This window comes from Apus apus, chromosome 3, assembly GCF_020740795.1.
Source record: "Apus apus isolate bApuApu2 chromosome 3, bApuApu2.pri.cur, whole genome shotgun sequence".
Classification (NCBI taxonomy): Eukaryota; Metazoa; Chordata; class Aves; order Apodiformes; family Apodidae; genus Apus; species Apus apus.
In genome coordinates, this window is record NC_067284.1 from 100904105 (window position 1) to 100926728 (window position 22624).

The following is a 22624-nucleotide window of genomic DNA, read 5'->3' on the forward strand; positions in this document are numbered from 1 at the left end:
AGAAGTCTTCCACGTATTTGGTCTGCAGGTTGCTTCTTTGAGAAGGCAGCCATATGGTCTTGAGCAGTGACCCAGCGGTGCTAACTGATTTGAAAACCTGCTTGCCTTTTGCTACATTTTCTTGTCCCCGAGTGGTGACACTCTGCACAGGATTTTGTTCTGGTCCCTGTAACATTTAATGAGAGGCCTGAAGCCTAAAAGTATTAGCTGGGGAGAGGCGTTTAAAGGGGATTTGCCAATAGGATTCAGGGATAATCCAGGCTTACTGAAGGGACATCAGCAGCTCTTTTTTGAATGATTCAGGAAGGTGACACTGCATTAGTTCAGGCTTGCTGTTATTTATCTGCACACTAGAAACCTAAACACTTTGAAGAGGCTTGCACTCATTATTTTTAATAATATGGTTGCTCAGACCTGTAAGACACAACATTACTTTTTTCCATTGTTTGGTTAAATGAGGCCTCTGCTATAAAGAACAGCATTTTTTTTTTTTTCAGCATTATGCTTAATATAAAGAATTTATGACTGCATTTTTTTTTTTTCTACAGGAAATTTGAAGATAGTCATGACTATTAGACTCCTAGAAGATGCAGGTAATAGTTTTATACTGACAAAAAAATAATATATTCTCTTTCCCTGTTTGTTTCCCTGCACTTTGCTGATGTTTCTTCAAGGATAATTGAGTTTTTCCACTGTAGCAACAAAAAATATACAAGTTTCTCTAATACTGCTTTTTTTACCCTTTTTCTTGCTATTGTAAAATTCTGGCTGTCTTTATCATTCTCACCCACAAACCCAGAAAATATCCTATGTTTGGACAATGTGGAAGCAGGAAATGTACATAGTTCTTCAAATCCAAATGTACTTTTATACGAAAAACATACCTCTGAGCATTTCTTCTTTATAACAGAACTGTAGAAGCCTAGTGCATGTAAACATTAACAGTACATATAAAGCTGGATGGAAATTTGGACATTGGAATCTAAAAAGCTAAAGGCACATAAACACAGTCATAGCTCATTTCTTTAATACATGTTTTACCTCTAATAAAACATTCTCACTAAAATTTATTACAGTGATTGGAAGATGGAGATATGAAAAGGTGCCAGTAGTGTTGCATTCAGAATGCTTGCATGATTTCTCTTTTTTGGACTTTTTAAAAGTAGTTTAAAGGAGTGATTACCATCTTCCTGTAAAACCAGTTAGATGGTCTAAGGTAAGAAGTACCTCACTTTGGCCATCTTAAAATTTGTTATTATACTCCAAAATAATCATCTAGGATTTCTGCCTAGCCAACAGTGAGAAACAGGCATCTCCAGAGTGGAGGGCCATGTACATAGATGTCCCCTATGTCTGAAATACCCATCCGAAGATGGAAAGATTTACCCTTTGGAAGCAGTGATCACCCTCCTCTGACTTTAGAGAAAGGCCAGGTGACTGAAGTCCGTGTCTGGACTGTAGGTGGGTAATACTGGATAAGGTAATTCCCTTAGCACAAGGGAATTCTGTTAGGATTCGTTTTTCAGCGGTGATTTACTGAAAGACCTGCAAAAGTAGGTGGTGGAACTTTCTGAGAATCAAGCCTTTAAAGTGTCCCCATAGAAACATCTAGATCCCTGTTTTCTGTTCCTAAGGGTTTTATCGAGTAGTGATTATGCTTGTGTGCAGTCTCTGGAGCCAGACTTTACTGTGTCTCCTGACAAAAGGGGGTTTTGTGAAATGTAGTTGCCTTTACTGAAGTCTCTCGATACTTTTCATGAAAGGCTCAATGTAAGCGCAGCTAACTGCATCTGTTATTTTGCACAGCTGTATTAATTGGTTTGTTTTCTGTGTTGTGCTTTTGCCTTACAGAGAGCTGTGTCACCATGGAAGAGATGAAGAGAACTTTGCTTCAGTAGATCACAAATATCTCTGGGTCATTCTGCATCTCAGTATTTAATAACAATGGAAAATGTCCAAACGCTATAACAAGTCTTTGCAAATGTATAATAAACTGTTTAGGAAGGTTCCTGCCATGAACAGAACTGTATAATACCCACATTAGTGTACAGACACAAATCTAATGCCTATAGACTACTGCGTGGAAAGTTCCAAAGAGAAAGAAAAGTCTGTGCACTTGCAACAGCCCTGGAAAAATGGGAGCAACAAAACTTTAAAAAGCACAGCTTTGCACACACTCCATGTGTCGGCACAGCTTTCAAGTGAACTAGCACTTAAGACCTTGTGTAACAAAATGGACTCTGGGGACACAGCTATAGGGCAAAAAGCTACCTCAAGGTCTGGAGAAACTGCTAAAGTACCAAGTAGATGGAGGCAAGAACATTCAGCTGTTATTAAGATGAGCACTTTTGGCAATCAAGAAGTACAGAGGCAACCACAAATAGATCACGAGCAAATTGGAAACACAGCATCAGCACAACTTTTTAGTTCTGGGAAACTGGTATCATCGAGTGAAGCTGCACAGCAAGTCACAGAGAAGCAATATACACAGCATCGTCCAAGTCCTTACTCATGTCAACATTCACTTTCTTTTCCACAGCATTCATTGCCACAAGGTTTCTTGCACAACATTAAGCCACATCAGAGCTTGGAAGGCCCACCGTGGCAGTTTCCTAGCCACTTGCAATCAGTTGCCTCAGAGGACTTGTTTCCTTTTCATATGCATAGCCATAGCGGAGGTTTCTCCAGGAAGAAAATTTCAAGTTTGAACCCTGCATACAGCCAATATTCTCAAAAATCCTTAGAACAATCAGATGATGCTCACAAAAAGGAGCACAAACCCAAAAAGCCTGGCAAGTACATTTGTCCTTACTGTAATCGGGCTTGTGCCAAACCTAGTGTTCTTAAAAAGCATATTAGGTCTCATACTGGGGAGCGACCGTACCCTTGTGTTCCTTGTGGTTTCTCCTTCAAGACGAAGAGCAACCTTTACAAGCACAGGAAGTCACATGCCCATGCAATTAAAGCAGGACTGGTACCTTTCACAGACTCAGCAGTCTCTAAATTGGACCTAGATGCTAGTTACATCGATGTGGAAGCAGAAATACATTCAGATGGCGAGCAGAGCACAGACACTGATGAGGAGACCTCACTCCTAGTGGAAGGTTCTGACAAACTGAGCCCCATCCCACAGCTCCCCCTGGACATTGCTAGCAGAAGTGGTTTTCACTCCTCCATGGAAGAGTCCTTGGTGGGGCCAATGAAAGTGCCCATTTTGATTATCCCTAAAAGTGGACTTCAGTTACCCAATGAGAGTTCACCATATATTGGCTCTGATATATTGCAAAACCCATCCTTAAGTACTAAGCCTGATGATTCTCACACCGTTAAACAGCGACTTGCACTAAGACTGTCAGAGAAAAAGGGGCAAGATTCTGAGCAGTCATTAAACCTCCTGAGCCCACACAGTAAAGGAAGCACTGACTCTGGCTATTTTTCCCGCTCAGAAAGTGCTGAGCAGCAAATTAGCCCACCAAATACTAATGCAAAGTCTTATGAAGAGATTATCTTTGGGAAGTTCTATAGGATTAATCAAAGGACAGCAGTAACAGTAGCCACAACAAATCAGGAACACAGTTTGATGGGTAGAAAGGGCAAAGCAGAGCCATTACCTCTTGTAAATAACAGATTAGATATCAAGATGCTTGAGGAACATATTTCTCAGATGACTCCAAATAAAGAAGAACTCATTGACTCCAGTAATTTGAGCACTATTAAATCTACACAAGTTTATCCAGGCAGCAGTGCAGAATCTAGACAATCCCAGACCAGCACATCATCCATCAAAAATGAATCCAGCCTGTACCAAGTCAGTCAGCAGGGTGATGTGCCTCTCCTTCTAGAGCCCCCAGTAGATTCCTCTCCTCTTATTAGAAGTAACTCCATGCCAACCTCTTCTGCAAACAGCCTAAATATCCCCCCATCTCTGAGAGGAAGCCATTCATTTGATGAGAAAATGACTGGCTCAGATGATGTTTTTTACCCTGGAACAGTGGGAATATCCCACCAAAGGATGTTGAGAAGACAGGCTGCCTTTGAATTGCCCTCTGTGCAGGAGGGGCACTCAGATTCAGACTATCATGGAAGACCAGGGAAAAATATCATTATTGCTTCCAACAGGCAGACAGCAGCTGACAAAGGACCATCCTTAAAAGAAAAGAAAGGAGACAAGACCTTTTATGACTATGATGCCACTGGAAAGCACTACAGAAAGTGGGAAGAATTTGAAGCTCAGAAGCAGAACTACAGGGACTCACCATCCTTAGGTGGGATTAACAAGGCAGGAGAGTACTTCATTGATCCACTTGGGCAATCTCAGGCAGTGTCATCCATGCTTGGAACAACTTTTGAAAACAGAAAGCGCAGGAAAGAGGAGAGTGTTGGAGATGAAGAAGACAGTCCTATGATTTGCAGCAGTACGACTGGCACCACGGGGGGAGTGCAGCATTTGGACTTTGATCCCAAATCCCAAATTCAGGAAGTGCCAAGGAGCAGTTTTCCCCTTCAAGGCCTGGACAATGCTGCCCATTGCCATGCAGAGCGTTTTGAAATCTGCAGGCCTTACTTGCGGTCTGGAAGCCCAGCAGCTTCTCTAGAAGATTCATCTTTATCTGCAGAGCCAGAAAAGACTGCAGAATCACTGGCTAGAAAGCCCCCTGGAAATGTCATCTCTGTCATTCAGCACACAAATTCATTGAGCAGGCCAAACTCATTTGAAAGATCTGAATCTACAGAACATATTGCATGCCAGCAGGAAAAGATCTATTCACCATCTGAAACATGTGAGAGCGAGGTTTGTGAGTCCCCAATGAGCCCCGACCGAGCTCCACAAACGGAAAGTGCTGACACCAGCAAAGCGTCTCCGGCGCAGCAGCCGCAGCCCTATCATATACAGCCCAGGTTGGTTCGTCAGCACAACATACAGGTACCTGAAATACGTGTCACGGAGGAGCCAGATAAGCCTGAGAAAGATAAAGAAGCACAGAGTAAAGAGCAGGAGAGACCCACCGAAGAATTCCAGTGGCCCCAGAGGAGTGAAACGCTTTCTCAACTTCCAGCTGAAAAGCTACCACCCAAAAAGAAGCGTTTACGACTGGCTGACATGGAACATTCCTCTGGAGAATCCAGCTTTGAGTCCACAGGTACAAGCCTCTCTCGCAGCCCTAGCCAAGAAAGTAACTTGTCCCACAGTTCGAGTTTTTCAATGTCCTTTGAAAGAGAAGAAAATATGAAGTTCATCACACCTTCCAAACAAGATGAGTTTGGAAAACAGTCTGAATTTTTAACAGTTCCAGCTGGTGCTTACTCACTTTCCGTCCCTGGGCATCACCATCAGAGGGAAATGAGACGCTGCTCATCTGAACAGATGCCCTGTCCTCATGCTACTGAAGTCCCAGAGATCCGAAGTAAATCCTTTGATTATGGGAACCTGTCTCATGCCTCTTCAGCTGGAACACCTACTGTGGCACTGTCTCCATCCCGAGAAAGGAAGAAATGCTTCTTGGTTCGTCAGGCTTCTTTCAGTGGTTTTCCAGAGATTTCCCAGACTGATCAGAGCACAGAACAAAGTATAAAGCAGGAGCAGATGGAACATGCACAGGCTGGTCTTCGTGCCTCCCAGCTTGCCTGGCATCCTTCCGCTTCCTCTGTTCTTCAGCCCATTCAGGTAGATGACTCTGGAAAACAGGCTATTGGCTCTTGTGCTCAGCTTGGTAATAGCTCATCCCACCTTGCCCAGCAACAGGCTCTTCTTGCAGACAGCCCAGAAATGTTAAGGACTCCCTTGATCCAACAAGCACCTTATATTCCTAACAAACATCCATCAGAGCAGCAGCAGCTATTTGCACATCAGGAAAAGGTCCCATTTCCCCCTATTCATAGCACCTTTTTTCAATTCCCATATCCAGCTGTCTGTATGGTTCACCTACCACCATCTCAGCAGCCTGTCTTGTGGCAGTCATGCACAGAACCTCTACACTTCCAGCATCATTTTGTGCAACAGCTGCAGAAATCTTATGTCAAACAACCTTTCCAAACAGACGTTCCACCAAGTTATCACCTGGAACATGCACCAGAGCTTATTGGAAAGAAACCAGCTGATTACGTGCATGCTAAAGAGCAAGCATACCAGCATTACTCAGGAACATCTGGGCAGTATTCAAAAAATACTCTTGTTAAGTACCACTCAGACCATAGCATTAAACCAACAGATATCTCCTCTGAGCATCATCTTCAGTCAGATTTTGACTCCCCAGATGATGGATCTGTACCGTCTTTGCCAGGAACAGTTGTTCCTGTCAGGATTCAAACCCATGTGCCATCTTATGGTAGTGTCATGTACACAAGCATTTCCCAGATCCTTGGACAGAGCAACAGCCCTGCAATTGTAATTTGTAAAGTTGATGAGACTGTTTCTCAAAGAACATTGGCAACTAGTGCAACCATGCAAGGAATTGGATTTAACATAGCTCAGATGTTGGGTCAGCATGGAGGGCTAGAAAAATATCCTTTGTGGAAAGTGCCACAGACACTACCGCTTGGACTGGAGCCACCAATTCCCCTCTGCTTGCCTTCCAGTTCTGACATGGCTTCTACCTTGGGAGGAAGCAAACGAATGCTTTCACCTGCCAGTAGCTTGGAGCTCTTCATGGAAACCAAGCAGCAGAAACGAGTCAAAGAGGAAAAAATGTATGGACAGATAGTTGAGGAGCTAAGTGCAGTTGAGTTAACTAACTCAGATATAAAGAAAGATTTTCCAAGAATGCAGAAGCCTCAACTAGTAAGGCAGAGCTGTGCTACTGAGCCAAGAGAAAGTCTACCATCCGTGTCATCCTCTTCACCGCTGTCATCTTCATCATCTCAAGATTTACCACCTGTCAGCATGACAGCAGCTGATGCTTTCCCATTGAGTAGGGAAAAAATTTCCAGTTTTGATTCCACATCACCAGGGCAGAAGTCCAGTGGCCCTTCTGAAGGAAGAGACTCACCAGAAGAACTGGATGTGGATGAAACAGCCTCCGATATGAGCATGAGTCCTCAGAGGTCTTCATTGCCACCAGGAGAAATTCAGCCAGAAGACCAACTGAAACATCAAAAATTGCCTCTTGGGATGGTAGTCCAGATGTCATCCAATACCACTGGGAAAGTCACTGGCTCAACCATTCTCCTGACAGACATAGGAGATTTTCAGCAGATTCTTCAGTTCCCAAGTCTACGCACAACTACAACTGTGAGCTGGTGTTTCTTAAACTATACAAAACCAAATTACATTCAGCAACCAACCCTCAAATCTTCTGTTTATGCTTCCTGGTGTATAAGTTCATGTAACCCAAACCCATCTGGGCTAAGTACAAAGACCACTTTAGCACTTTTAAGGTCCAAGCAAAAAAACACCACAGAAATCTACACTCTGGCTGCTATGCATAGACCTGGAGCTGGTAAACTGACATCATCAAGTGCATGGAAGCAGTTTGCTCAGGTAAATAAGAGCTTTTAATAAAATTAAATTAATATATCTTTATTTGAGAAAATATTACAAAACTATTAAATATAAGTTAATGATTAAGAAAAAACAAACCAAACTTTTCCCACTGGGAATTCAGATGTTGACATCTTCCCATGACAAGGTTACCATTCTGCAGGCTCTGCTACTTTTGCTGTCTCTGTCTCTATTTTCAAAATCAGATGTAAAAAGTGAGGCTTTTCAAGCCCTCCCTTCACATGTGCCAGAGCCTGATATATTATCTCCCTTTGTTTTGTCCTTTGTTTTTGCCTTGTCCTGATTCAAACAGTATTAGACACAAACATCCATGGAGATTGTTAGTAAAGATTAAGTTAAAATTGTGTAAGGATCTTCAGATCCATTTAGTGTCTTTTATGTACTGACTTTCTCATGCACTAAGCATTAGATAATTGTGCCAGGGAAAATTCTATAATGGCAATAACTTACCTTCTAATGCTTTTCCATTTCTATTTTCCATGATTATTTTTTTTCTGAGGAAAGATATGGTGCTGCCTTTTCTGACAAGACTTGTAAAAATTTGTCCGTGCTGCCCTCTGCCTTATTCGCCATCAAATTAAATGGGAAAAATTAATTCATCTTACAGATTTTCACCAAAATGAGAGTTTGGCATTGACCTGGAATGTTAAAAGTGCTTGCAATAAAGTGTTCATTTATTGTGTGCTCCAGCAGTAACACCCTTCCTTGACTTTGTTCTACAGATGAAGCACGAGCCATTCTTCTTGTTTGGTGGCAAGCTTGAAAAGAAAGTAGTGGGAAATATTATAAAAGAAAGAGTAAAAGGAGACATTCATGGAGATAAAGACATTGCATCCAAACAAACTGAGCCGATACGAATTAAAATATTTGAAGGAGGGTAAGAAAATGCAACTGGAAATTTCAAGCTCAGCCTGTCATTTTAAAGAGATTTGAAAATGAATATGAATTAATTAGGATGTGAACAGTCCAGTATTCCTGCCATGTCTTGTAGCTCCCAAGCCTCTTGTTTGTGTATATTTCAGTGTTAAAACAAACAACAGAGTACCTGCATAGTCACTGTACTTTGCTGTTAGGAAATTATAGTTTCCATCTGTGTGAGAGCATTCTCTCAAAATTGTTGCTTTCATTCCTTAGATTATAAAGAAATAGATAAACAGTTAACATTTTGATGTTTTGTATTCCATTTGTTTGTGTTTAATAGCTTCAATGAGGCTATCTTACAATTTTTAGACTGTGTACCTCCACTGACTTGAATGAGTCAGCTAGGCATGCTTACCCTTATTCCTGTAAATATTTGTTATTTAATTAAGTGCGATTTTGGAAAGAAAATTTCAGTGATACTGAAATCTATGGTATCCAAGCTCTATCCATAGATCTGTCATGTATTTGATAAAAACACTATTTAATTTTACCATTGCCATTTGTCACTCAAATGATAACAAAAAAAAAAAAAAAAAGAGAGGGAAAGGGAGATCTGAAAGCCTACTAGCATTGTTTTGTGGCTTGTGAAGCTCTTCATAAAAAGCAAATGAAAGAGATACTTGTTTGACTGCAGTACACTCTAAAGTTTTCTTTTACAGAATTTTGACATGATGCAATTAATTTACCAGTTGTTAGTAGTGAATAGTCAAGGAGCTGGACAAGATGTGTTTTTCAGTCTTACCAAACTCAAATTGTTTCAGCACTGTTTTATGGGGTAAATAAATAGGTCAGGATGGAGATTCGAGAAATTTGAACATCCCATTTCCTGCTCCCATCAGTCTGTATCCTTTAAAATCTCAGTTGCCCCTCATTGCCATTATGTGGCTCCACTTGGATGGTTTCCATGAAATGAGCGTTGGCATTTCTCTGTACTCTACAACACTAAAGAAGTAGAGCCTACATCTTGCCTGAAAAACTGAAAATGTTATTTTGGAGATTATCATAGGTATGCAGACCCAGACACCCTGATCCTGCATGTTCTCAGTAGTTGTACATTGTCCTAGTACCCAAGGCACTAGGCTGGCTACACAAGAGAGACCCAAATTCAGGGTTGAGCCTAAGTTTACAAGAAATTCAAAGAGCTGTTGCTTCAACTTGCACTCACTATATATATTTTCTGAATTTGGATCACCAGCTGAAGATTGATCTGCATTGATGCAAGCTGTGTGATAAGAGGTCAAAAGAGTAAAAGAGTGTTAAGAAAAGCAACTTAAGGGAGGATTCAGATCAATGTGAGCTGCAACAGCTTACTCTGTCATCTAACACCTTTCTTAGGAAACGTTGTACGTTATGTACACCATCCTAAGTTTCCCTGTAGCATGGTAAGATCTATGAAACTATTTGTGTAAAAGCGTATGATTCACATCACCAAGGAATGTCTCCAAGTAACACCTGGATTTGTTAAGATATCCTTTATCCTTTGAGTAGAACAAAAAGGAAAAAACCTTGATGTGCACATTAATTTCTGGAGAGGGGAGAGTAATCTGTGCAATAGACTGGGACTTCTCCAAAAGGAGCATATAACCTGCAAAGCTACAATGAATGGCATGATGTAGTGCTAATGGGTCCACTCTTTCCTTATACATCAAAATTGTGTTGTGCCTTTTATAGGAATTACTTGTGGAAGGGTAGGTTGATTATTTTCATTAGTTTATTGTTTGTTTGTTTGTTTTTTGTTTGTTTGTTTTAAAAATGTATTTAATATTTTTTTATTGCAATCACGTATTTGTTTTCTGTCCTGGGTATTCAATTTGTCCTCCTCTTCAGGTTTATGTTTATGACTCCTTAAAGCTAGTTTTTAACATGGGTGGTTTGCATGCTTGCTTGCTCTTTGCAGAGCTCTTCCATTGTACTCTCTTCTGCTCTGCTCTCGCCAAGCTCATCTTTGTATCATCCCAGCACATGCAAGTGGTGCACTGAACTATGCAGCAAATACCTGTTGTCTTTGCTTCCTGTTTTCTCCCCTGGACAGACAAGCGTGCATGGTTATATCTTGTTTCAGCAGGGTATTTTCCTTTTGATTTTTCAGTTGTCTTGGTGAGTGGATTTACTTAGGCTTCTTGGTTGCTTTTGTTTTGTAAGTGCAGATAAGGTAATTCAAATTCACAGTTGAGAGAGATCTGTGGTTCCAGAGTATTTGGTTTGTGGGAAAGCCTGTCTGCTTAGCAGGGAAGTGCAGTTGTGCAGCTGCCTTGTGCCAGAGGAACGGAGTGCTTGTATGGCAGGTGGGCAAAAATAGACAGGGCTGGGGATGGGTGAGAAGCTGAAGGAACAGAATGAATGGAATTGAGCTGAAAAGTAGATGACACAGCACATCATCTACCTTGCTGCACCAAAGCTCATCAAGAGTGGTTTGTAAGCATAGCAGCAGAGGGAGTTTTGAAGGAAGGAGCTAACAACCATTTTATTACCTCTGGCAGGTGGCTTGATTCAAATGAAATTATCTGAATCACAAAATCTGCTTTCCATCATCTGTAACTGCAAAACTCTGATGGGATATAAAGCAGTGTTCCTCAAAGAAAGGCAGCAATTTGAAGTTCAGTGCTTGCTGCAGTTACTAGTGGCATGAAGTGGAAAGGAATGGACAGGGCAAATATGCCTGCTCACAGGGCATCTGGCTTAATGAGATTATGAACTGACAGCAAGAGTTCACAGTTTGCTTATGTTTGCTCTTTGTATCTATCACTAATAGACTGTAATTGAAAATCCCCCCAATATATCATTTTGGATAGAAATTGCAGGACTCTGTGTCTTGTTAATGCTTTTTAACTCCAGAGTCCCATGCAAATGGGACTGCTGCTCAGAGTAGCAGTGTCCATAGTCCTTATATGAAAGTTGTGTAGTGGGAAGGGGGAAATTACTGAAAGCTTTGAGAGAGGCAGAAGTTACTGGTAAGAACTAATATTCCTGCACACTAGAAAGATAAATAGCGTAGACTCAGTTTTCTGGTGTTTCAGTTTTTGGACCAGATCTTCTTTAAATGTCAAAATTGTGTGTGTCGTTTCTCTAACAGTCATTGTTATGATGAAGCCTATTTAGAGAGCCAAGGTCAGTTACAGCCAAGAACTGTCCATAGGAATGATGAAGAGACAGATCTTGTCTAGCTGTCTTTGTGCCCAGTGGGATCTGACAGGTGACAGAAGCCTGTGGAATGTTGTCAGGCAGAGGAACAGCAGTGATGGAGCAACAGAAAAGTACATGTTATAACACAGCATTTATCTTACCAGTATCAAACAGAGATGATATGGTAGACTCTGTCCCAGCAAAATCAGACTGTAAGGAGAGTTGAAAAGAAGATAAAATTGCAGTCTTTCAAACAATAATGGACATTTTTTCTGACTGTGGGAGAAAGCCTGGAGGTAGCTGATGAAGCAGTGGATAGGGAGATGACTAGGAGTCATTGGCATGTGTGTATGAAGGAGAACCTGGGAAATGGGACAGACAGAAAAGCAGAATCCCAGAAATGTTATACAAAAAATCCTGCTAGAGGGATCACTAAATATTAAATTACATTAGACTGTGCCAGTTTTGCCCATGGTGCCAGGGACAAGGAAGGGAGAGGGCCAACTTGATCAGAAAGGAGATGAAAAAACTGAATTTAGGCATCCACAATTTAAAGAAGAGCTGATGTGTTTAATAGATAACGTGATGGCCATGAGAACAGGACAGTGTTTTATATAATCCTAAGACATGAGCTTCAGTATTTATATTGTCAGTGATACAGCTGAACATATAGAAGAGCAGTTCATCTAAGAAAAGCACACTTGAAAAATTTTTCAGGTCTGTAACCCAAAAAATTGCCACTTGCTTCTTGTACAGTTATCATCACATTAACAGAATCTTTCACACAATCCCTTATTTATTTCAAGTGCTGTCAGTACCAATGATATTTTGTGGGCTGTGCAGAGACAGGGTGACTGAAAGTGCTTTGTGCTGCTTAGAGAGAGGGCAATGGAGGACAGAGGGCAGAAAAAATATTATTTCTCAGTTCTCATAATTTCTGGATTTTACTTTGGGTTAATGAGGATGAAATTCTCCCTCTAGGGAACGCCCAGTGCTCTTCAAACGTCAGAACCCCTGGGCCTTTTTATGTTTCAGTATTAACAGTTTGTTGTGAAAGTAAAAGCAATGTGCAGCTTTACAGAGATTTGCATAGCTTATTTACTCTCTAACTACACGCTATGTAAGCAGCATGGAATACTTACACCTGTGCTAAGAAAAATTCCTTTGACAGCTTTCTGCTAAGTGTGCAGGCTGGAAGTTTCCCATAATAATTCTAAAGCAGCACATACCTGAGTGAACTCAACTTGGTGTCCCTTAGGGAGGGTTCCATCATTGGGAACTTCAGGCTTCTGTAGAGTACATTCATACATCTTTGCTAGTCATCTGCATTGCTTTTATGCTTAGTGGGGAGAAACGGGCATTTCCAGGATGTGATTTATCTGATCCTAAAGAATAAATGCACTAGAATAGTTAAAGGAACCCTGCCACAAAAGGACGGTGCTTTCGATGGTGGTAGATGCCTGCATTGTACAAAACCACAGGTTAGCTGAAATAAATCCAACCTGCAGACTCGTGTTTGAAGTTGTGCTCTGTCTATGGGAATGGTATTTTATCTGTTTCCTGACAAGGTGTATATACTGTTTTTATACTGCAACCCTTTGGTCTCAGTGTTAAAACACATTGGGACCAGTGCATTCCATGAAAGGCAAATACTTTGTGGGTTCCAGCTTGAATATTCAGTAGTTGCTATGGACTTCTGTGGGCTTGTTGTGATGAGATATATACAGGATCAGGGTCAGATGCATAGAGGTGATGTTTGTACGTGTCTATGACCCAGAGTGTCTGTGATTTAAATGCTTGCTGTCTTCCAACAGGTATAAATCAAATGAGGATTATGTCTATGTCAGAGGTCGTGGTCGAGGAAAGTACATTTGTGAAGAATGTGGAATTCGCTGCAAAAAGCCAAGCATGCTCAAAAAACATATCCGCACTCATACTGATGTCCGGCCTTATGTGTGCAAATTGTGCAATTTTGCCTTCAAAACTAAAGGTACGTGACTCTTTTTGCTGGACTCTTGCCACTTGCCAAACGAATCTTGAGATATTTTGCTATCTGGAATCCAAGCACCCTTTGCAATCAAGTAGAGAATTTTCTTTAGAATACAATTACTATGTTGATGTATACATGACTTTATGAGAGAGGTTCTTCTCTTCTGTATAATTGATCGAGGGATTTTGTGAGACTTTGAGACTCCCTGAATAGTTTCATTAAGAGCTACAGGCTCTTGGCTGGTCCATTTGTCTGCAGAGAAAATGTAGTAGCCTGAGAAATGCCGTTACAAATACTACTTTCTGCCCAAATTGTTAAATGGTGCAAATTTTAATTGCAACCATACTTAAATGCCACCAGGAGAGTACACTTGTTATGACATAATATAGAAGCAGAGCATCATCTGCTGAGGAAAACATGCCTTCACAGGCATTACAGTGGGTCAGTTTCAAGTTAATAAATAATGTATGTCTCCCAGATGGGCCACTCCATCCACTGCAGCATTAATTATGAATAGAGATCTGATAACTCGTGTTCACATGTATTTATCAGCACAGAAAAAAAGCTTCCATTTGTCGTCCTGAGGCCACAGATAATTATATTCTTTGGAATTCAGATTTGTGTTGCAACTATCTCCTTAAAAGAAAAAAATCCTTTTCTTCGGTGGCATTTCTATGTAGCACAGGCCAAATGAGCTTTGCATTCTCGGTTTCTTAGCTTCCCTTTGGCAGAAAAGGGAAATGGATTCTGGTCCCAGTGCAGTTAACTTACTTGAAGGGGGAGAGAGGAAGCTGAAGGAAATTTCTCCCAAGATCCCAGTGCAACTTCATAGCTGTTTTGAGGATTGAGAATTGTAATAGTTTCCATGACTCCAGCACTTCTTCCTCTGCCAAAGATGGGAATAGCTGATGGGTGGTAGTAGACCCATCAACCTAATTTAAGAAGAGAACTTTCATGGGGGTGTAGAGACAAAGACAAGGAGCTGCTTGTTCATAGTTCCAACAGACCATCTGGTGAGCTGTTCTCCAATCATTGTTTACATTTGACACTGCTGGAGGAATGGGTCTTGAAGGAGGATTGTGGTTTTGCAGCTGTGTTCAGAGAGGACATTCCAGGCAGAAGAGATGGCATGGAAAGAAATGTGAAATTGCTTGCTGAGGCTGGCATTTCTGGCAGAGAAGAAACAGGGAGGGGGTGGTATACTATTGCACAAGAAGGGCTTGAGTAGGAAGAGACTAAGTTAGCCTTTGAAGTACAAGAAGTGTTTAACTGGTGTATTGCTGCTTATGAGCAGTTGTCAGCCTCATGACTATTGTTGCTATTTTGCTGATAACAGTAGGGGACAGACCTTCACACATAGTAGGTTTTCACTGACTGAAAACCTAAGTTTCACTGACTCAGTTTCACTAAACTGAGCGTTTAGCCATCCAAAGGCATCAGTGGACGGCAAACATTTAGACTTTTCATGCACTGCACAGACACAGTAAGAAACTCTTACTCGGAAGAAAGTTCCTTGGACTAGCTGGGACTGAAAGGCAGAGGAGAGAAGCCTGCTTTGTGAGCTTCTAAGCACACCTCCACTATCCAACAGAGCATTACAGTGTTCCTGTCCCCAGGTTACATGTGCCGCAGGCACCATCTGGGGATGCTGTCCCAAAAGTAGCATAGGTACATTCACAGAGTGCTTTCCTTGAGCTAAGAAGCATTGTGTCTTGGTAGTGTGTTGGGTTTGCTTGTGCCATATTTTTCCTGTTGGGTGTTGCAAATATGCTGCAGTGGCTACTGGATTAGAGTGATATTCTTGTTTCTCCACCTTGTGCTTTGTGCTCAAGATTCTTTCCCATGAAATGTCTCTTGGGGCCAGTCTCAGCCCAGTTTTCTTACCTATGAAAAAACAGACCAAGACAGGCACTCCAGAAAGTCAATAGTCTAGTGTTAGATTGCTTCCTCAGGGGAGCAGGAGATCTGATTGCAAATCCCTGCTGTGTCTGGTTCAGATTCATACTCCAAAGCAGGGAGTGGAACCTTAATTTCCCACATCCTAGGGGAAAGCTCTAAGTACAGCACCTCTCAGTTTAGAGGTTGCAGCTAGACAGTAAACTTGCATAGAGAAGGCTCCCACAAATGTATTTTTTGTGGGGTACTTTTGCTTCAAAATGCTTTAAACACACTGAATATTTGGAACCTACTTGTGAAGTAAGTGGGAGCCCTTAGCTTGAAAGTACCACCGTGAAACTAGGAGTGTGAGGCCTGAATGGCTGGTGTACACTGGACTGGCTTTGATGTTTGGGCAGCCTGTACATATCATGAACACTGAATCAAGGGATAGCTAACATTCAGAAGTGAGTTTTTTAGCTCGCCAGGGTGCCTAAAATGTCATGTGGAAAGTTGGAGAGATGCCTATATACCTCTCAGGCCCTGAGTTTAAGTTTATTTGAGTTTTGGGGGTTTTTTTAAAGGTATAAAAACCCACTCTCATTAAAACAGGCTCTGAGGTCTATGGGCTGGATGAGTCAGCCCTGTCTATTGAGTGTTTTTTTTTTAAACTGGAAACCCCCATCTGCAGGATAACAGAGTTAAGATATACCAAAAACCTAATTTGCAGAGTGATCTTTGCTATTGTCCATTAATTAGATTAATTTCTGATCCATAGGAAATCTGACAAAACATATGAAGTCTAAAGCACACATGAAAAAGTGCCTGGAGCTTGGAGTATCAATGACATCCGCAGATGATGCTGAAACTGAAGAAGCAGGTATGTCAGAATGATTTAATTTAGTTTGAAGGGCCTCCGGAGTATGCAAGTGACTCATTGCACTTTAGCACAGTGGCTGGCATGGGAAAAGATACTGAGTAGTTGGGGCATTTTTTAAGTAAGAAGCATCTTTTTAATAAACAGGAAGCATAAAAAATAAATTCAATTCATTTATCTGAATTATATTTTTTATGAAGATATACAAGGAGGAGCTAGAAATTAAAGCATGACCCGTTTTCATCTGTCTTATACAAAGTTCCTAATATTTTCAATTTGGATGCGAGAGATGGCAACATGTATTGAGGTTGCAAGGTGGACTAGGGTGAATTGGCTTTTTATACTTCAAAGTATACTTTTAAGGTATTATTATGAAAATTTACAGTTTAAGACTATGAAGAATAGCATTATGCAGCCATCCTAGATAAAGAGCATGCCGTGATGGCAAGGGGTGTGCTGGGTGGGGAATGAATGTGGCAGAAGGTGTTAGAGGTAGGATGTGTGTTCACCAATTTGACTTACTGTGGCTGTTTCAGAAAACATGGAGGACATGCAGCAGGAGGCAGAGAAGACTAGCAACTTGGCAGGGCTGTCAGCAGAGCACCAATTCTCTGATGCGGAGGAGTCAGATGGAGAGGATGGTGATGACAATGATGATGATGATGAAGATGAGGATGATTTTGATGATACTCAGGGAGATTCAACACCAAAAACCAGATCAAGAAGCACCAGCCCGCAGCCCCCTCGGTTCTCCTCCGTGTCAGTGAACTCGGCTGGGGCATCACAGGGGGCTTCCCCCGAGGGCTCTCTTTCTGTGGGACACTCCTCCCTCATCAGTTACTTGGTCACCTTACCTAGCATTCAGGTTACTCAGCTTATAACATCAAGTGACTCCTGTGAAGACTCACAGATGACAGAGTATCAGAGGTTTTTCCAGAGTAAAAGTACTGACTCAGAGCCTGATAAAGACAGGTTAGACATACCTAGCTGCATGGATGAGGACTACGTGCTTTCGTTAGACCCTAGTTCGTCTCCAAGGGACCTCTCACCTTCCAGTCAACAGTCGTCACCTGGCTACGATTCTTCACCCTATAGAGATAACTCACCAAAGAGGTATTTAATGCCAAAAGGGGATTTGTCACCCAGAAGGCATCTGTCACCCCGAAGAGATAATTCACCAATGAGGCACCTCTCCCCACGGAAGGAGGCTGTGCTGAGGAGAGAGTTATCCCCAAGACGGGACGTGTCACCAAGACGTCACCTCTCACCAAGGAGACCAATGTCACCTGGGAAAGATGCGTCTGTTCGAAGAGATCTGTCTCCGAGGCGAGAGAGGAGATACCTGGCCTCTGTTAGAGCAGCGTCTCCCCGGAGGGGCTTATACCATAATCCAGCATTGTCCATGGGTCAATATTTACAGTCTGAATCTATTCCAGTGGGGCATTCAGTAAGTATGAAATAATATTTTCACTTCTGTTGTCAAAACCAGTGCTCTTACCTAATCTGTGCATGCTATTTAAAAAAACTTCACAGCTTTGTAGAAGAAGGCATAAGATTTGAGCCTTGGCGGGAAGTCCTGGAATGAATGGAAGACATTTGAAATAAACAGGGGGCCAAGGTGGGATGTTGATTCAGTTAGATGCAATAGGGTCAGCCTAAGGGTCAAATCTTGTCTTGGACAAGGCTGAGTAGCTCATTAACTTCAATGGAATTAGGCTGGCTTACAGTAACTTCTTCTCTTTATTATGTTTATTTTATATATCTATAAAAAGTATTTTTTTTTTTAAATGGCCCAGGAAGCTTTCATGGCATGTGGGGCTTGTTTCTGCACTGTAAAACCTTTTACTTCCCAGCCTGTCAGAGGGGATTGAGCTCAGACCAGAAATTAAGGCCCTGATACTGCAGTATGGTGCCCATCACCAAAGTGTTGTTTAATGGAATAAAAATGCTAAGAAATAAACAGAAACTCTCAGAAAACCAGGTTACTGATTCAAATTAGGATCTGTGGCTGGAGTTTAAATGGTATTATCATGTGAAAGGAGCAGGCAGCTGTCTGCCCTGCAGAAAACTCCATCATGACTGGCTGTTTCAGCAGGGAAGCAACCGTCTGGGTGGAAACGGAAATATGCAAAACTGGCACAGCTGCTGTCTGTGCCATTCTCTTTCAGTAAATCAGCTCAAAGAAAATGCTGACTTGGCACTTTTTGACAGGCCCTAGCATTCACAAAGCACTCTCTCCACAAATAAATTTGATCTTTACAGTTAAGGAGTGGCCTCGATGTTTGCATATATTTCTTTATTTAGTATGCTTCCCTCAACACATTTGGTGTTACTGCTGCCCTCTGACTGCCTACCTCGTCAGCCTGTATGTATGGATTCAATCCAGGCAAGCTGTGACAGGTTCCTACTGCCTCAGGGCTCCTGCCTCCCTGCCCTCCTTCTGGCAGGGCTCTCCTCCCTCCTTCCCCATCACCAATCTTCTCAGCTCTTTGTGGAGTCTTTTGTGGTGCTTCTCTGTAGAGGAGAAGAATTGAACTCTGAGCTCATAAAATTGTCATTTCCAGAGCTGTAATTTTGTCTTTGGAGCCCGGGATACAGCTGGGCAAAGGTGTCTGGAGCAGGGATGGACCGAACAGAGCTGGGATGCTGCCAGCCTCCAGATCCAAAAGTGGCTTCCCAGCTTTTCAGGGGGATAAGGAAAAGCTGCAGTGTGAAGGGCCATGTTTGTAGGAGAGAGCAACAGAGGTACTTTTCCCACATCTTAGACATGGCTCCATGGCCTGGTAAGTTGTTGTGGGAGCAGTGGAGAGGGGTGGCTAAATGGCCTTTGGTGAAAGGTATGCTGAAACCCTGCTGGACTCTTAAGAGAGGCAATCACTGTGTAGCTGGGCAAGTGTACAAGTCCAGCCAGCATTTCTACTGACAAAGTAAGGAAGCACAACAGAGGAAAAAGAGCCACCAGTTTAGCAGTCATGATGTCTTAGTATCAAATGGAAGGGATATGAAATGCTACAGCTGACATTGCGCAGGGAGCCCCAGTCCCTGGTGTCCCACATGAGACACTTCTATTGGCATCCTGTAGTAGAGATTTTGGATGAGTGATGATACTGGCAAAAGGGTATGTAACAGTCACCCTTGGCCATCTGACAGTTCTTGCTGTAATGTTTGCCTTGTGTGTTATGCACACCTTCCAGCCAGGCGTTTAGCACATTGTAAGGACTCTTTTAGCACCCTTAGCTCCTTTCTTTTGGAAAGTCCACCGTGCCAGATGGGCTTTTAACACCTTATATTTGAGGTAGGATCAGGCATGTGGCAGTAAAAACCCAGTGTAAAAGATCAGTTGTCCTACAGAAAGCATCGGTATCTCCAGCAGCATGTTGAGGGCTTTGAGAGAAGCTCAGACCTTAGTACAGTCACTGGAACCTCCATACAGGAATCACTGAAAGAGGAGCCCGAGCAAATGTAAATGAGAGAATGACAAGTGAGAATGATTGCCCATCTCAACAACTGACTGCAAAGAAGGAAAGATGGATTCCTCACTTCTTGATGCCTTTCTGGAAAACATACTTTAGCCAAACAGTAGTTGAGTTTAGGTGAAACAGAAGTTATTATAATGAGTGTGTGGGATGACAAATGACACCTGAGCTTTCTATAAATGAGAGCTGTCAGAGAAGAAAAAGGAATAAAGGCTGTTTTTCACTTTCAGAGAAGAGAAATCCAGCAAATCACAATGTAATTAGCAACTGCATCAGTGATGCAGATGCCAGTTTACAATTCTTTTTCCTCTTTCAGAGCTGCATTGAGTTCCAAGTCCTTGCAGGAATAAGAGTGGTTTTGTGCTTCTGGTGCCTGCAGTTCTCAGAAGAGGCCAGTTTTCTTTTCCACTGAAATGGATGTATTTGCTCTAGTCTCTTTGGCCAGTGCTGGTCTAGTTCCCCTTCATGTTTTTGCCCCTTGAATTTTCATGTGCTTTGGTGGTCTTGTGCGAAGAGGTTGTAAAGTACTCTGGCATTGAAAGCACCACATAGAAAGCCATTGAAATTATTTATTTAGGAAGTGGAGAGGAGCATGGAGAAAGTAACTATTTTTGTAGATTGTACAAGAATACAGAAAAATGTACCTTTTTTTTCCCCCTCCATTAATAACAGGATACACTTGCAACAGGATGCTCTCTCCAAAGTAGCCTAAGGTTCTGGTTGATGCTGGTGCACATTTGGCCTTGGCAAGTTAAATTGCTGTTTTTAAGTTTAAAGGCAGATCCCCATTGCTCTCTAAATACTTTTGGGATCTTATTTTCTGTCAATGCCAGAGGTTTGTTTCCTTTCTGAGAATGCTGGTGCCATTATCAAAGGGCTCTGATTCTTCCCAGTCATCTTATGCCAGTTGTGAGAGAAAGAGGAGAGATGGGAAAGCTGCTTTTGTTCACCCTGAGTGCATCTCTGTTAGCATTTTAGTTTGGTTCAGGCACATGTCTCTGTTGCCACATTTATTGTTCTCTGACTCACATTGCAGAACAATCTTGAAGTAAGTGACCTGGATTGTTTTCAGATTAAATTAAACTGAAAATGTGCTCCAGGAATGCAGCAGGTACACTTAAACCATGAGTAGGCATTCAAGTGAATGAGAATAGGGTTAGTCCAGAGCAACCTTACTCTCCAACCCCGCAACATGTTTATTGGGACCATGGGATCCAGCACCAAGTTTCACTCTGTTCCTGCTTGTCCCCAGTCCTAGCACACTCTGCCACATCCTAGTGTGGACCAGAGCTTTTGCCTTTTCTTCCAGTCCCAGGACTAGGTGCAATGAAATTGTGAATATATCCTGCTGTGTGTGGTACAAACTTGCACAGTTTTACCTTCTAGGAGGTAGTGGATTTTGCTTTTGTTGCTGTTTTGTTTCATCTCTCATTAATTTTGAAGGCTGTCTCAATATATTCAGAAGGGCTGAAGGGAGTTAGGCACCTCTATATCCACTTGAAAGTCAGTAGGTCCTCTGATCATCCCAGACATACAGATATTAAATCCCTTCCCAAGCACTCAGTACTTGATCATCTTGAGTAAAATGCATTCATGTAGAGAGACAGCTTCTGAAATCCAAGTAAACTGTAAATAGGCCCACTGGTTTATATGGGCTATTATGGTCATCCTCAGTAGGACTGCAAATTGAGCCAATCCACTGACATCCACACAGATTTATAGTCACTTTAGTAAGCATCATGTCTTTTAGAAAGTGTCTAAGTAATATGCTCTGTTATTTGATTTCACAATAAAGTTCAATATTTTCTTTAACATTTACTTTAAAAATATATGACAAGATGGTAATCAAATAGATTGTTTTCCACCTGCCATCTTTTTTCAAGCTGTGGTCTGAGGCTGCGGTCTGTTAAGGATGCTTGGCTTTGAAATGTGATCTTCCTCCAAATCCCCCACAGCCTGTTTTGGGTGATGTACCAGGTACAGGGTAAACCCAAACTGTGGTTTGGCAGCCTGGATTTATGACCAGGTCAGAGAGTTTAGCAAAAAGCTCCTACATAGTATTGTTACTAGGGAAATAATATGTCACCTGGAGTTGGAGGAAAATATGCTAAGCTGCAATAAATGAGAATTCATAGGAAGCAAACTGGATTCTCATCACCTGACAAAGAGAGGAGCTCATCTCACTGCACTGGCAGCAACCCATCTGACTGCATAGCAACAAGTTACCACAACTTTCTGCACTGTGCACAGAGATGGGATCTAATACTCTCCCTATCAACAGAATAAGGTCTTCGGATTTTCAGGACATTTGTTGAAAGAAGACAGCTTCTCTGATATTCAGCCTTTCCCCATGAATGTGTATATGTATGTCTGCTTGTAGGTATGAAAATGCTAGGTCTTGGTAAGGGAAATAAAAACAAGGAAGAGGTATGAACAGTTACTAATGCCTATAACCAATTATGTTGGCAGTTTCCAAACTTATCTGCCAGAGCTAGAGAGAGAGATAATCTGTTATGCCTGCCTGTACAGCCAGGCTTGGAAGGTATCCAGTGGACTTGCACACACTGTCACTGTCTATGTAAAAATTAGGCATATGAGACATATATTGGATGCTACTGCTGATCTTAGTGTGTGGCAGTTTCTATCACGTTAGCCACCTCTATCCAACAAGGACAGACTGTTGCTCTATTCCCTTTTGAAACTGTGGTGGGTACAACATGAAGCCAGTGTCTCACTCAGTTAGAGATCTGTGCATGACTAGGTTTGTTCTTCCCTGGGGTTTACTCCTTTTTTTTTTGTTGCTTTTGCTCTATTTCCCTTAGCCCAAGTTCACATCAGATGCTATAGTGATAAATGTTATGGCT

General features: G+C 41.9%; 1 protein-coding gene across 6 annotated transcripts in view; it reads left to right on the forward strand.

Moving 5' to 3' along the window:
- Positions 1 to 22624, forward strand: part of HIVEP2 (HIVEP zinc finger 2) — a 138509-nt gene that overhangs the window by 111304 nt on the left and 4581 nt on the right. For all 6 annotated transcript variants that reach the window (XM_051613594.1, XM_051613596.1, XM_051613599.1 and 3 more), the window contains 6 exons: positions 549 to 593; positions 1852 to 7477; positions 8221 to 8375; positions 13357 to 13532; positions 16186 to 16287; positions 16821 to 17731. In XM_051613594.1, the coding sequence (XP_051469554.1) occupies positions 2063 to 7477; positions 8221 to 8375; positions 13357 to 13532; positions 16186 to 16287; positions 16821 to 17731 (6759 nt within the window). In that variant the 5' untranslated portion in view covers positions 549 to 593; positions 1852 to 2062. The remainder of the gene's footprint in view (positions 1 to 548; positions 594 to 1851; positions 7478 to 8220; positions 8376 to 13356; positions 13533 to 16185; positions 16288 to 16820; positions 17732 to 22624) is intronic.